The sequence below is a fragment of the Fonsecaea monophora genome (assembly GCF_001642475.1).
Source record: "Fonsecaea monophora strain CBS 269.37 chromosome Unknown Scaff86, whole genome shotgun sequence".
NCBI classification, from domain to species: Eukaryota; Fungi; Ascomycota; class Eurotiomycetes; order Chaetothyriales; family Herpotrichiellaceae; genus Fonsecaea; species Fonsecaea monophora.
In genome coordinates this window covers 47,458-63,367 of record NW_019174017.1, presented here as the reverse complement: position 1 = coordinate 63,367, position 15,910 = coordinate 47,458, and the positions used below count along the sequence as shown (strand labels likewise).

General features: G+C 52.0%; 3 protein-coding genes across 3 annotated transcripts; 2 read left to right on the top strand and 1 right to left on the bottom strand.

Annotated features, from left to right (window-relative positions):
- Positions 1-6: 6 nt before the first annotated feature.
- Positions 7-3,929, bottom strand: AYO21_09135 (hypothetical protein; the record flags this gene model as incomplete). The annotated part of the gene is made up of 6 exons (XM_022659073.1): positions 7-292; positions 796-965; positions 1,015-1,167; positions 2,715-2,920; positions 3,388-3,694; positions 3,747-3,929. 6 exons carry the CDS (start codon positions 3,927-3,929, stop codon positions 7-9), a joined length of 1,305 nt encoding a protein of 434 aa, XP_022508612.1.
- A 507-nt stretch (positions 3,930-4,436) lies between these two features.
- AYO21_09134 (hypothetical protein) lies at positions 4,437-6,381 on the top strand (the record flags this gene model as incomplete). Its single annotated transcript, XM_022659072.1, has 6 exons — positions 4,437-4,621; positions 5,241-5,524; positions 5,577-5,659; positions 5,755-5,840; positions 5,908-5,964; positions 6,027-6,381. 6 exons carry the CDS (start codon positions 4,437-4,439, stop codon positions 6,379-6,381), a joined length of 1,050 nt encoding a protein of 349 aa, XP_022508611.1.
- An 8,859-nt stretch (positions 6,382-15,240) lies between these two features.
- On the top strand, positions 15,241-15,660 carry AYO21_09133 (hypothetical protein; the record flags this gene model as incomplete). The annotated part of the gene is made up of 1 exon (XM_022659071.1): positions 15,241-15,660. One exon carries the CDS (start codon positions 15,241-15,243, stop codon positions 15,658-15,660), a length of 420 nt encoding a protein of 139 aa, XP_022508610.1.
- Between the last annotated feature and the right edge of the window lie 250 nt (positions 15,661-15,910).

Genomic DNA, 15,910 nt, shown 5'->3' with positions numbered 1-15,910 from the left:
TGAAAATCAATCATAGAGTCTTTCCCGCCTTGGCTGGGTCGGTACACTCGACCAGGCCCAGCCCAGCCCGAGGATATTAGGTGTGACCTCGCCGTAGCGCACTTTGCGGGAACCAAGGATCTTGACCAATTCGTCGGCGGACAGGTTCGAGCCAGACTGCGGTGCCCGGTCGGGCCTCTTCCTGTTGTCGACGTCGAGGACACTGTAGGGTATTATGGTGCCGGTTCGGTCGTCGACCACGGTCGAGTAGTGCAGGGTCTTAGCTACCTCGAAGGGCGACAGGCTGATCTTCCTGCCGAGCAGTCAGTAGCCGTCGTAGTATCGTGAATGCGTGGGTGCTGATGAATTTGGCACAAATGGTGAGGGCGGCCTAGCCTCGACAGTTCTCGAGCACACTTTCGTTCTCAGTCCGCGGCGCGCCAGTCTTTTCCTACTGCTCCGTATCCAATGACCTTGCTTGAGCTTATCGGCATCCTCTTGCCTCTTGTCCCAGTCTTTGTTTTTTCGATGATCTCCTGCGCAGCCCAGGCCCCATCCTTGTGCACTCCCGATCTCAGCAAGATGGGGTGCGGTTCATGATCATCCCCAGAATACCGCCCAATCCCGCAGGCCGGTTCTGAGGAAAGTTTGTTGGACAGGTAAGAGGCTTCCGAGAAGGAGGCGTAAATGGTATGAATCCGTCCGCCTCGTTGTTCTCGATTTGTCGTAGTTTGTTGTACTGGAAACCTGTTTTGTCTTCTGGCAATCCAGTAAGTTTATCCTGCTTTTGCTCTGCGAGGGCAGCCAAAGACTCACACGGCCTTGTGGGGGAAGACCGTGGAGGAGAAGGAACGGAGAGAGAATGAGAGAGTTCTCAGAAACCGCAGGGCAGAGGACGACCAGGCCTCCTCGAGCTTGGAGCCCACGTCCATGCGCTCGCGCGCGGCACGACGCACCCAGTGTAACGCGGTGAGGCTTAGGCAGGCCTCGGTAGAGAGGTAGGATGGCTAGGATGGCTAATAGCATGAGGCCGACCGCGACGACGAGGATGGTACGGTCGGTCCGGTACATCGTGTGGTAGATTCGGTATTGGCCCACGGTGGTGACGTTGTGGACGGGCGCAGTCGACGTCTGCACGTCCAGCGCCGACGCGCGTTCTGCATCGAAGAGAGGCGCCAGGGGATTTTCCTGCAAGTGAGACTCAATTAGGATGGACGACACATGCCTTTCTTTTACTTGGCCTCCCCATTCTCATGCTTCCCAGCCGCTTCGTCCTCCTTCTCGTGGAACTTCAAACTGATGCTATTCACACAATGTCTCTCGTCCAAGGGCGAAGGATATCTGCAACGTGCATGAGTGCGCTGATCGACGTTTTACAGGTAGCTACGCGCCAATGTAGGCGCTGACCGTCGGGTCGATAACTTGGCATGGGACGCGTTATTGACGGCTAGAAGCTGCCCAATGCCGCGGCTACTTTCGAACAAATCATACGCTTTAGCTAGTTCATTCGAGCGACAGCCTCACCACCCCAGTCCACTTACCACTTTACACGATAGTTCCTCTCCCTTTCTGCGAAGGGACGGGAGGGTGTCGAGCCCCATGCACGAGGCTTGACAAAGCAGGACTAGAGGGCAAGTCCAAGTTCCAACGCAAGACGAAAGAGTCTTCTCGGTCCGTTGTCCAGTCCGCGTCAACACTTCCTCTAACTGTCTCTCAGGCATTCTCTCAACTTTACCCGCAACCTGGGTTCTCGACTCTATGCGGTCTACTGTTTGACGGCTGCTGTCTCCTCCTTTCACCCCGTCGTCAGTACCGAGAAATCCTTCCTTCGTTATCCGACCCTCACCTCGACATCGATCTTCCGCGCCATCCGACCAACCCGCGCTGCCAACTTCTGGGACACGCTCGTATCAGGTCAAGATATACTCCCGACCAGGCGCGCTACCTCTTTCTCAAAGAGCAACCTCTGTTGGTGTCCAAAGAGCCGGGTTGTCTGGGTCGCATCCCCATGTTCATGATGCGGAAAGGCAACGGTTCCCCTTCGGATGGTGTAAAGAGGCGCGCTGTTACGGCGCCGACCAACGTCTGAAAGAACTATTGCCAGACGACCGGATCAACATCTACTTTCTACCCTGCACAACACATTATCTCCTGGCGGACAATCACTGGTTATCTCCCACAAGTCTAGCCTGCCTTGGAGCAGCCTAGGAGAAGAGGTGGAGGGAGGCGTCGCGTGCGATCAGCTGTGAGATGGCAGGGTATCCCTCGCCGAACCATCGAAAGGATTTTGGAACACCCTGGTAGCGGTGGACGGAGAACCAAGTGATGGAGGTTGAAGTCGGTGAAAAGAGGGTATACGAAGCTGCTACTTCTCGAATTTCACATACAAAGGGCACAGGTTGCAGGTGCGCAGGGATCAAGGCCCGTATTCTATAGAAACCACCTCTACTTGAGTGTAAATGATATTTATCACGGGATTGATGATGGGAACATGTACCTCGTCGTGCTCGTCATGCTGTGCCTCATCATGAATCGAAAATATAATCACGAACAACTAGTTGTCCCTGCAAACTTGATCTACATACTCGTGTACTTACCCAGCAACATGCTCGATTCGAGCATTGGCACTGTCCCGGCAACGACCTCGGTGGCGTGTTGTGAAAGACTGTCTGTACAACATGATGGCCTGGAACTGTAACGAGAATGCGAACAAGTAGTCGAAGTTCATCATGTACATGAGGATGTAGGTGATCGTGGACGGCGAAGTGCGTGGCCAACGACAAGCCCTCGCGTAGCACCATGTGTAGCACCATCGAGACGGTCATGTAGAAGTACGCGAAGAAGTACGTGTATGGGATCACCGACGTGTCACCAGTCCAGTCCGTATCGAGCTCCATCTTCACCAACATGACGTGGATCGAGAGCGTGGAGACACGTGTGCCTGTGCAACGTCGTGGTCAACAGCAACAAGATGTACGAGATCTGCTACAGGTACATCCACAGCAACACAGCAACAGGAATGCAACCTCCAGCGCAACAGCAACAGGTATGTTACACACCGACAGCAACAGGAATGTAACCTCCACAGCAACAGGTATGTAACCTCCACCGCTCTAGGTATGTAGCATCCGTAGCAACGGGTATGTAACACCCACAGTAACAGGAATGTAACACCCGTAGCAACAGGAATGTAACACCTACAACAATAGGAATGTAGCCTCCATAGCAACAGGTATGTAGCATCCACAGCAGCAGGTATATAACCTCCACAGCAACAGGACAACGGACGTGACCCCGGAATGGTTGTACATGCCGATGGTGGTCGATACCCTGCCCTACAGCAGGAACATGCGCATGGACACCAGCACGTTCTATGACGGCCTCAGAGGCGTGTATCACCGCGTATACAAAAACCACCATCGTCATGCCCGAGTCCAGGATCGTGTTGATGATTGCGAGATTGATCGGGGGGCGAGACCATCTCGAGGGGAGGCGACAACACGTCCGAGTGCCCCGTCATCAGCTTTGCGGCCGACGTGTTTCCGTCCATCTTCAGGGCCGTGGATAAGGAGAAGGTGCTGTACTCGTACGTGAACTTGATATACAACCCCGAGGTGATCATGGACACGAAGATGAGGTTAGCCGCGGACGTACACTGGTTGACGTACACCGACAATGACGTGGACATCAGCAGGAATGGGGTTGCGGTCAAGCTCTGACCATGTTGATGTCGCTGTACACACGCACAAACTCGAGGCAGAGCTGACCAGGCACCACACCGTCTGCCGGAACATCGACAAGTACATGTGCATCCACAGGGTGCTGTACACGATAGCGAACATGTTCTCGGGAGAGATCACGATCGTGGAGACGCGATCCAGCGTGAGCACGAGGATGAGCGTGTCCGGGTACGCAGACAAGGTGGTGATCGTGCCCAACTGTATGATCATGTGCGCGACGTGGAGTTGAACAGTAACGTGGAGTGTCAAATTCAGCAACGGACTTTGGGGCTCTTGAGTACCTCCTTGCCATCGAGTCCTTGGTTGATGGAGTGGGAGGTCTCCTGGAGCTTTATCGTTTCGCACGGCGCCAACTCGAGTGCCACCGACTCCTTGGTTGATGGAAATAGTGGGAGTTCTCTCGGGCGCACGTCGAGCCCGCTCTTCAGCTGCTAAGGCAGGCTTGTCCCACAAGTTGGTGGTGGTTGAGAAAGAAGAAAAGGTCGGTATTTAAATAAGTTCTGAAAGCTGAAAATGATGACTAATCACAGAAGACTAAAAGGTCCTCGGCCTTTAATGAGAGTGTGTCCTGTCGATATTCGAGAATAGAATCCCACGCGTGGAGAAAGGAAGAGGAAACCAAGCCAGATACCGGCAGATCAATGGCTCATCGAGAGCGACTGCACAGACATGAACGTGGAGATGTGCACGATCTGGTAGAGGTACAGGAACTCCATCATGTACACCGACAACATATACCGCCTGCGCATGTATACCGTGTCGAACATGATCGTCTGCGTGGGGGTGACCAAATTGATCATCACGGGTCGACACGGTCACCTTCAGGTTGCTGCACGCGATCAAGAACCCAGAGTAGAAGATGACGATCGTCCCGCACATGGCTCGAAAACGGACCGCAGAAAGTACACCCACAGACCGAGTTCATGCGCTCGCACAGGATCAGGTACTTCACCGCCAACGTGGTCATGAACGGTCCGATCGTGCCGTAGTTGCCACTGTATGCACGCGAGGCCTCGACCACAAAAGAGAGGCTTTTGGCTATGAGGAGCGCCGCCAGCGTGGATTTCAATACCGTTCCTCACCGGTCCTCGCTGTAAAGCCAGATTGGCAGTAATGAGGGCGGCAGCGGCCTAGGATCCCAGCGGACCACAGCTAATCGATCGTGTTCCTACTCTTGCTTGTGTCAATCCTACTCTTGTTTCAATCCTACTCTTGTGTCAATATCGTTCGCTGTTGTAGGGGGAGAGGGTCGGATCGTACTGTGGCACACCATAGTAGTTAGTAAGTGTCTTATGATCGAGGACTGGGTACGTACGATTAGTGATGGTGGTAACGGCGGTGGTAGCGGTGATGGCGGTGGTGGGTAGTAGAAGGAAAGGATTTTAGAGGCGAAAGGTTTTCGCTTTTGTTGTGCACCTGGCTAGGTCTCCGCGTACGGAAGTGCCAAGAGTATCGTCCTGATACAAATCCAATCTGATTCATACTAGCATTGTATGCAGTATCATTGTATACAGTATCAAGAATCACGCTGAGCGCCGCCAGGCACCACGACGCGGACGGGGGCGTGGTCACGGGCTCGAACGACAGCGCGGAGACGGACATGAACAAGTCCGCGAGCAAAGAGATGTACTCGATGTGCGTGCAGGTCGCGATCGTCGGTCACGGCACGAACCTGTCGACGATGAAGGACGTCGAGCCCGAGATCTACGTCTACGGGCCGATATATAGCCACGTCAACGTCACCACGATGTCCAACGCGATCCCGACAGTGTTCAAGGGCAACCTCAGGTATCCAGGATTTACCAGTACAGCGGCAGCCCTATCTTCATCCTCTTCATCTTCCCTTTCTTTGGATAGTGTCAATCCCCCCATCCGCCATAGGAAAAGCCAAACTTGGTAGTGGTGGCAGTAGTGGTGATACTCGCAAGATCACACGTGGTGTAAGGACACGAGCTCCCCGCCCCCTCCTCACTAATTATGTCAAAGCTGACGTGATATCTATACGCAAGTCGGTAACTAGCTATCGCAGTCGCAGTTCTTTTTGATGCAAAACCCGCGTCAAACTATCCTCTGGACCGACTACTCCAGCAAGGTCTTCCTCCTCGAAGCCTTCCACACCCGGTGAGTCCTATTCCACTCTAACTGCGGATCACAACCTTCCCCTCAGAACAGTGACGATAACTAACAGGACTACAGCTCTCAAACCTACCCTGAAGTCTACCTCCAAGTCTCCCAAGTCTCCGAAGTAGGATACCGTCAACATCTCCCCTGATTCTGACGACTATAGGAGTGATACTGGAGAAGAAGAGGAGGACTATCTAAAGCAATTGAAGATGAAGAGGAGGAAGAGGATAGCATGACTGATCCATATGACGAAGACGACACGACCGATGAAGACAACATCGACGATAAAAGCACTATAGCCATGGTCACCGTCAAGTCTAATATCCACCGACTCCGACAGTCTGAAAAGCGTCTAAAAGCGTACGAGGCAAAGAAGGACACGTATGACGAGAAGGTGGCCAGAGACAACAAACGCAGGGCGAAGGCGGAGTCCCAGAAGAGAGCCAGAAGCGGTTCATTGACGCCCATCAGTGCAAGGCAGCGCAGACAGTTGAATGCTTGGTTGAAAGAACTTGGCTCCCCATCTCACAAGGCTTGAGTGTGAGCATGAGATAAATTCAGGTACTCGGTACATAATTGTCTCTGCTGCACCCTATGCAGTTGTGTCTGTGCGCGACCCCGACCAAGCCCCCGAACCCGTATCTGCTCGCGTCTGCCAACTCGTATGCGCGATACGGCCCAGCCGCGGTCTACACGAACATCGCAGTAGTCGGTTCTACTTGTGCTGGCTAGTCGTGTTATCCCTGTTCTGTTCACTGATGCCGCCTTCTGTTGAGGCCATTCCGCCACCGACTCTACCTTTCGAACCACTCTGCCATGTCCAAGTTCACCAGGGCAGGCTCAACAAGAGGTGGTCAGTATGAAACACCTACACCATGTAGCTTTCCAGCCCCTGGTAGTGCTTGGGGTGCAAAACCGAATGGATTGGTTTGGTCAAGTTCCCTTTGTCGGAAGATGAGACTGTCCACACTATCGTAAAAAGGGAATATGTGGTCACATTTCCTGCTGAAAGCGAAAGTAGGAAACGGCGCAAACAAATCCAAAGCGGGAAGACGTAGCTTGCGAAGTATGAACAGTAATTAGTCTTTGCAATCTTTCTGAATTGAATATGACTTTGTACATGGACCAGCCAGTTGTGGCATAATGCTGCAATCAATGTAGAACATGATCCATCAAGCACTTTTTCTGACGTTGAGCTGAGTGCTTTGGGGGGCATACTCTTTGCTCAGCTTGATGGATCGCATACTTGATCACATCGATTGTAGAGGGATCAGACCTGCACCCAAGTTCAACGTCGAGCGTGAACTGTACTTGTAGCTTCGCCGGGAAAGCAGTAGTATTGGATTCTCCACTCCATTTCACGGGTGCTTGTGCTTTTCTCCAGCAAATTCTCTAGAAGACTCGTCGCTATGGTGGCGGGATGCTGCAGCGGGTGGATGCAAATTTGTTGTGTTCTTTAGCCCGTTGCACGACAGTGCAGTCGAGGTTCAGACGCAGTCGCAGGGTCCAGATTGTGCCTTGCAATCCAAGTACCTCTTCGATAGGGACACACGAGGGGGAGATATATGGTGTCTCGGGCTGCACGCTTCGGTCAGGCGAGGCAAGGCAAGGCAAGGCAACGTCTGGGTGGTCTTCTTCCTGGAAGGCATCTTGACAGAACCGCTGGATCAGGCCTCAAACATGACGGTTTTATGTCAAGAACACGGACTTTGAACAGTTCGTGGGATCATCGTGCCAATGCTGTCATCACCGTATCGTCAATCTCGATGGAGCCACGCTGGAGGTATTGTTCGGCAGAGGTGCGATTGACTGGTAGATGATAGTCTGACGGTCATAGAGAGAATTCCTGTCTCGAAAAGGTCCTTGAAGGACCAAGGCGGCATCAACTGCGCCAGGAGAAGCGAGTTCACATCCCCTCGAACAATAGGGAACAAGCAGCTGCACGAAAACCATGCATTATAAACCTGCTTATACTATCGGTCATAGACGAATCCATTGCCTTTTCCACACTTCTGAAGACGAACCCAGAAAATGTAACTTCGTGGTCTCTCCATCCTCATGGCCACCAGATTTGCCATCAAAACCTGTAATCCTGCACAATAAATACTATGGCCGTGATGACTGAAGTCGAACCGACAATAAATTCAAGACCGCTTTGAGCGAAGTTTCTTGTCTGGTCTTTTGGACAGACGTACCCCCCCGAGCTCGCTCGATGCTGGGCAGAACGACATGGCCTGCCGACAATGACTTTAGCTTTGGGTCAAATCTTCCAAAGAGTGGTCCAAATGTATGAAGGTCTTTTCCGATCGATATGTGGAGTACTCTTGCCAGAGTGGCCGTCAAGCTATCATTGTCACAAAACCGCCTCCGAACATCCACAGCAAGAGAAAACAGTCCAACTACCGAGATCTCGAAGAACTGAGTCTGAAAGGAGCTGTCGGTGGCGGTGGCGGCACGGCGCGTATAGAGTATGTTCTTCCTGTATTATTGCAGGAATAAGATTTTCGATATCGAACCCGGCCGGTCGATGAGTCCAGAGCGTGGTACGCACTTCAGGACCATCGTAGTGAAGGGACTTGGAGCTTCTGAATGTGCGGCTGTGGAAATTCGAAGTGCGGTCGGAGCGGTGCGGAAGTGGGCGCCAGCAAAGCAGTCGCCGAGTAATACATGCAAGATAAGGGAAGCAGCCACAGACGACGGAGCGATGGTGCTAGTTGAAGCCTAGGGAAAGGAAGACGATATGCCGCAACCCGTGGAGCTAAAAATAATTAGCATGAGAAATTTATTGAGCAGGAGATCCAACAGACGACGAAGGAGTTACTAACGATGGCGAGGGAACGCGACCAGGAGTAAAGCTGGAGTTAGATCCACCCGAAGAGAAGAGCAAGGGAAAGTGTTATCAGAGAGAGAGAGAGCCATAGTTCGCCCGCAGGCAGAATCTGGCGAAGCGGAAGCGACTGGAGGTAGAGTAGAAAGCTGCAGAGCAGAAAGCTGTAGAGGAGAAGAGAAAGGTAAAACTGAAGCAGAGGGAGCAACATCGGGGGCTAGAAAAAAGGAAGAGGTGAAGCGAATTCGAGCAGAGCTAGACCACGGAAATCCTCAGAAGAAAGAAACTGAGTGAAAGCGACTGGAGCTGGAACACCCGAAATTTGAAGAAAAGAAAGAGGGTAAGGGGTAGCAACTGAAACCACAATGACGGATAGCTCGACGAAGCGGGGGGCCAGGGTGGGGCGCGTCGAATTGCGATGCATCCAGGGAAAACCATAGGAGGGTAGAGGCCCGTGAGGAAGCCAGTCATACCCCCCGAACCTGTGTGGAGCGAGAAACCACCGCCCGGGAAGCCCCAATGATGATGCGTGCCACTTGTCCTTAACATCGGGCTATGATGTCCAGTGTGTCACTCTACCTTGGCCTTCTCGCGACGAGGAATTGGGGGAGGGTAGGGACCAATCATCAGGAATTTACATCCCCACGACTGAGGACTCAGCCTTCCAATCTGCCGGTGGTGCTTTCTCACCGGTCGACCTGGCCACCATCGGGTGTCAAGGCACCTCTTGTGCTTTACTGTCCTGCGAGCGCGTTGTTCGCGCTCTTGGAAGATTATCTCTGTCCACGACGAGGTTCAAGGAGAAACTCCAAGTTCATCGTAAACTTTGACACACGCGCATTCTCCTCGCCTGCACTGTCAAATCTGCCCAATCCATTCGCCACCGATGTTCTGGAGTTGACCCAGCCCCGAACTATACAAATCCTCCGCTTCGAAAAAAGTATCACCACTCCCTATCTTGCAGTATCTGAAAGATCAGTCCTTTTACTCTTCCGCCACAACTCCGTGTCACTCCATGGCAAACCTCTCGGAAGGACGGCTCCATGTGACACTTGCAGCAATCTTGACTTGTACCACCATTGCGATCCTCACAAACCTCGACTGGCCCGCGGAAAGCAAGGCCGTACGTGGGCAGCGGTGAGCCGCCCGTATACACAGAGTTACCTCGAGAAATCTCCCCTCCGCCATCATTTAAGAGCTGAACGGGTATCTCGCCGACTCGGAAAGTGCTGAGAGGCATCATTCTTGTCCACACCAACGACAGGAGTTGTGACTTGTCCGTAGAGGTAACACATCTGAGACGATTGTTCCAGATCTTGAAAAATGCAGATCACATCCACCCACAAATGCTGGATTCCCAGTTCTCTGCAGGCAAGCTGAAAGCCACTTCCGAGCAAGCGCCATACAGCCAACATCTTTTGGACCATCATGTATCTTGTTGAGGGGTTCCAATGGACGTTCTGTAGGTTCGGAGAATGACTCTGTGGTTGGCCTGTTAGCAGAAACACAACGGCCTCTGCGAGTCATGACGCACCTTTGTCGATACCAATGTCGAGTTCGCAGGGCTTCAGCAATCCGTCTTGAGGGCACGAAAAGAATGACCTCTATTCAGGTTACGAGTAGGACGAAAACCGAGGAGGGTCGTTCCGTTCATCTTCGATCTTCGCACCGGGTGCTAGGATGGTTGGAAGGTCGCTAACCTCTCATGCTGCAACTGCATTTTCACCTCTGAAGGCATCGTACACTGAGGTACATAGAACACAACCGGCAGCCGCTGCGGTTTGTATTGGCAAGATGCCATCAGAATGTTTGAGGTACCATCTCTTCAATTTTTCATGCCCAAAAGGCTGCGGCTCAGAGTCCGAGACGGTGGTACCTTCGTCTGTGGGCGGTGGAAGATGTAGGGGGTGCATATCGCCTCGAACTTGCATTCAACTCCTCAGTAACATTTCAGGCACTGCGCATTGCCAGGAGTCGCAGGCAGAACTCATTTCAAGTCAGATCGCAGCTCCATGAGCATTCGGGGACGTACGGGTTATTCTCGCACATGCCGCGGTTTATAGGGTATTGCCATATCGTTGGCTAGGGAGGCATACCAGGCCTGCCTGTCAGCAGGGGATGAACGGAAAAGTAGCGATAGTACCTCTACTCAAAAGTCCTTGAGACTTTGAGTCTCTGTACGTGACCACGCATTGTGACCAATTCATCTACATACTCCCATGACTTATAACTGGTTGACTACCTACCTACCTAGGTACCTATGTAGATAAGAAGGTGATGCTGTCTGTAACCAAGGATAGTTACCGACCTAGGTCTAGTGTAGTGTAGTGTCGTATGGTATGGTATGTATGTTACATGCGTGCCCAATGTCCCATCTCCCATTCCATTCAACTCGCTGTGCTTTGTGGGATAATGAATGAATCAATGATATACTTTACTCGATCCATCCACCCGTACAGTCTGTCCTGTCCTGTCCTGTCCTGTCCCGTCTCTCTGTTCTGGTCCTGCTTCGCCGATCCCCTCTTTGTCTGAGCTGATATCCTTTTCTGTCCTTTGTTTCAATCCCACCCATTCCTTGCTCTGAAAATACTCAATCCCTTTTCTTTGGGCTTTTCTAGGTGTCAATTTCTTTTCTTTTTTCTTCGTCTGTGCTTGTTACTCGTCAAAGAAGAGGAGGGTAGGATTCGCCACTTCATCTCGCCCGAAGCCGAACCAGAACCCGGCCGTCGCTCCGGTCACGAAGATGGTGCGAGAGGAGAGGAGGGATATTGGGTCGGTCTATCGAGGGGCCGCCCCTGCGCTCCCCTGCACCGCCGGGTTCGTGTGTGAGATTGGAAGGGTTGAGCTGTCAATTTGAGGTGGATTGCCGACTTCTGTGAGGTTCGGTCGGATCGACAGGAACATGGGTCAAGCCTTGTCCGTTGATGGGGAGTGCAGCCGTGTACCTCGTACTCTTACTCCATGTTTTTGGGAGCTTCGCATCCTCGGCGCCGTGGTGCTCGGCGTTAGTTGGAGGCATGACAGAGAGGGAGGTGAGAGTGCTTGCACAAGTGGCACGGCCGATGTGAATCATCACTCTCTGGAGATCGATGACTCACTACCTGCGTACAAAAGGGTGCTCCTGATACTGCGAGGTCGAAGGTACACCGTAGAATTGTATGATTTGCATAACCTTTCGTACTTCTATTCTTGTGTTGAGGAGAGTCACTTGGAGTACAATCAAATGCCAATCACACCCGTTTCTTGTTGCCCTCAGCCGTCATCAGAATTTCCTCCTCGAATCTGCTTGACACCGCCCTCCGCCGCAGAAACTTTTGTGTTCATACTATTCCAGCTGGCCGATGCTCTACTTGAGCCCCAACTGATCCGAGCATGGTCCGTAACCGGGTACGATCTGGTGAGTTCTTGATTGATCTCGTGATGCTTGATAAATAGTAGACCAGTGATTGACGCGATGCCGAGTGCAGTAGACAAAAACTTCCAAATCGTCGGTGAATGAACGTTCATGTGAAGAAGGTCGCCATAACATGTTAAAGCAAACGAAGCGATCTGAGACTTTTTCCTCTGGTTAGTTCAAGACAAAATTCGCACACACAAACACGCAAACACACGCAGAGACGCATACCCAAATCACTCAAATACCTTCCTTCAGTCACTCAGAATCATCTCCTCCGTTCATCTCTCCCGTTCAGCTCAAGCATGGATTCCAACAACGCTTCGCAACCCGCTGATCGGACGCTGGAGTCAAGGTGAGGAGGCCATCATAGGGAGGAGGGAGACGCCCCCTTTAACCCCGTAGCGTTCAGGGTTGGCGGTGTGGATGGGTCCGAGCACAACGCACACTCAGTATCAATGATGCGAGCGTCTTCCAGTGGCTCCATCTCTAGCTTGTGTCGCCCCAAGGAAAGATGTCCGCCATTTTTCTATGTGCCATGTGTGATATGCTTCAGCTTCAACCTCGACATTGGGCAGGTCGACAATGACGTGCCGCTTCATCGTCTCAATTGGATATTGGTCAGTTGAGGAGAGAGTAAGGCCGGATGCTAGGGATGGTGGGGCAATAAACGGGCGGCCCTTCGATAGCCATACCATGAAACAATGGAGTGATGCTGGCTACTTCGGCGAAGGCGTCCGGCGAGGGCGTCGAATTCCGTAGGCAAGACGGTGATGGCGGCTGGACCAGAGTGGCCGACTTTGCCTGAGGATGATGTTGATGTTGTGCGATATTCCCAATAATTGACTTCCTAAGCATGGAATATTCCCTTGTCCGTTGGGCCTTCGCCTTCGACAGCAGCCACTTGCGTGTGCTGGAATGTCATGACTCGCCAGTTGAGCTCTCGACGCTAGAACAACCCCCGTATGCCAGTCGATTACCCGGCATCTTACGAGCGAAAACAAGACTCGGAATCTGGAATAGATTATTAGGATAGGTTGAACCCAGGAGAAGACTCGGTTCTAGCGAACCAGCGCCAGGACTAACGCCAGGACTAACGCCGCCTCCTGATTAGACAAGACGCGCACGGTGCAAGGGATACAGGGTCCTGGTAACTGAGACACCGTACGTAAGGGAAGGTAAGGAAGAGAGACAAGGAGTAAGGAGAAATGTAGGGCATATACGGAAGAGGAAGGAAAAGGGAGAAAGGGGAAGATAATGAGTATCCCTTACGGAGGAACGTACGATAGACGGAGAGGGGGACAGGACGTACCTTCTTCATCTCTCCTCACATTTATCCTCCTTGTTACTAGGTTGGCTAGCTAGTTGCAGAACTCTTTCCAAACCCTTACAATCATAGCCATCGTGCAGCACACGCACGGTTCATGTGTCGGACAAATGTCGAGTCCACTGCAGAGATATCCTTCAGACCGGTATCAGGAATGCCTTATTGGAGAGAGGCAGTACTCGGCGACAGATAGATTCTGTAGTAATAAGTATCCCTTTGCGTGTAGTAGTGACAAGACTTGAAGGATGGGAGAAGGATGAGAGATAAATGAGAGAAGAATGAGAGAAAAATGCTTTTCGGGTGCGAGGAGCATGCTTTCCTCCTCTGATGTGCGAGGGCCTGAAGTAGGTTAGGCCTATCCGGCTCGGGGTCTTCCCGAGTGGCCTTTTAACCCCTTTTACTAAAGGCCACGTAGGAGGATGCTTCTCCCCTCTAAGTAGCATGCTCCTCTCGTGCGCTCCACTTCGGCTTCCTGCTCTGTTTATGATAATCGAGGATCAGGTCGTTTCTCTGGCTCGGCATCATTCACATTGGTTTCGAGGACAACATTGCCGAGCCCAGAGGTAATGTCGCGGAATATTTCTAGGTAGCAGCAAGGGCATCCATCAAAGAGAGAATAGCTAAAGTCACCATGATCATGGTTTCTGTGGAATTTGAGTTCCAAGTGAGCGCATCAGTGTCCTGCTTGCTTCTCATATCGAGCTGACAAGCGTCTTCCGATGTCGCTTAAGGGTCGACACTGGTGGTGGCTACAGCCATCTCCAAAGACATCATCAGATGTAATTGTGCTCTCAGAGCTCAAAGACCATAGTAGTTTCCGGACCAAATAGTGAATCTCCAGGCTGAGTTTAGCGAGCAGATCGCTTTCCGGCGTTCTTTGTCATTGATCTATCTTGGGCTCAATGACAATGACGGGAATTTCGTGTGAAACTCAAACCAAATGGTCTGGTCATGGCATTTGTTCCCTGCTTCGGAGGTGGGAAACCCTTCTTCCGGGCCAGAGCACACCCAAGGTGAGATGAAATAGTCCCTCTCCCTCTCAGGTCCAGTATGCGGCATTTGCTCATCGGGAAGAGCTTTGGACCTCTCGCTTTCGGTTTAGCATTTTTTGGTTCTGTGGAGCAAAGTTTATGTTTCAACATGCTCGAGAGCATAATAATCGAAAGCAGATACGCTCTGGATCCAAGGTGAGTTGGAATTCAAAAACAGCTCGTCGATAGCGGACGATGTTGGTAGTCCAAAGTGGGAAGTTGTGAGAAAGCATTTCAAACGGCGGTATGCAGCGAGGCGGTCGAAGTAGCATCATTCTGTGTTCACGAGAAGGTGGTAGTGATGCTCTTTGCGAATGAAGCAAATTTTAATGCCGAAGGAGGACAATATGGTAATGCACTCTGTGTGGCATCAGCTCGTGATCAGGAGGTGGTGGTGTAGATCTCCCTCGAGCGCGGAGTGGACATCAATGCTCAAGGAGGACGGCATGACAGTGCGCCTGCAGCAGCATCGGCTGGTGGTCAGGAGGAGTTGTAAATGTCCCATTGACTGAGGCTGAGCGATGTTGCGTCCGAAAACTTGTAAAGTCTGTCAACTCACTTTCATCCTGCATAGCGACTACTGAAGGAGAACTTGAGATGCTGTAGTCGCTCAATTTCAGAAGCCCCAGAAGTTCAAAAGGAACACGCTTTGTCGTTTTTCTGAGGGGCCAAATTTGTTAAGAATAGGACTTCCAGGCGATGGTCGGTTGATGGCAATTCCTGCACCACCATTATGGCGCAGAAATAACCCTCGGTGAAGAAATAGTTTGTCTGTTCGCCACGGTGGAGCTCAATTACACGAGAAAGATGGCGCTCGAATGCTGAAAGTCCATTTTGCGGTGAACGCCAGCCGGGATGGTAGAGCCGAGAAAAGCAAAAGGCCTGCCACCAGGTTCATCTGCAATGCTGAGGCCAAATTCGACCAAAGGAAGATGCTGCTGACGATCCTGCGCGCCGTTCGAGACGGCTCCTTTCAGAGCGCGGTGGAGGGGTTTTCCCGCCAATGGTCTGGGTCAAATGCGCCTGCGAGCTCATCCAAAGTTGGTGGTAGCCGTGACGACAGAATTGACGCCCTCCGCAACACCGCCCGGATCCTGCGCGGCGAGAAGGCTGCGTTTGTGGACCGCATCGGGGAACTTCTTGAGGATAAGGCCGCAGCTATGAAGACGGAGGCGGCGTTGTTGAGAAGAGTCGCCGAGCTGGAACAGATTGTTCAGGCGAACGCGGAGACACCGTGAAAGAGAAGGAGAAGGAGAAGGGAGCGATGTCGCCGTCACCATGGACTCGGGAATCTTCAGAGAGAGACAGAGAGGAACCGAAACAGAATCGACGAGGAAAATCGGAGCATTTCTGAGATCTGGTCGTCGCCGGACATCATCGTTGTCGCCACCGCCTTGGTCGCGCGGATGCTGCTGACATCAGTCATATTCAACAACGCTGGAACATTCCCCGGCGACCTGATGGGATGAGTAACGCAAAATCTGGTTG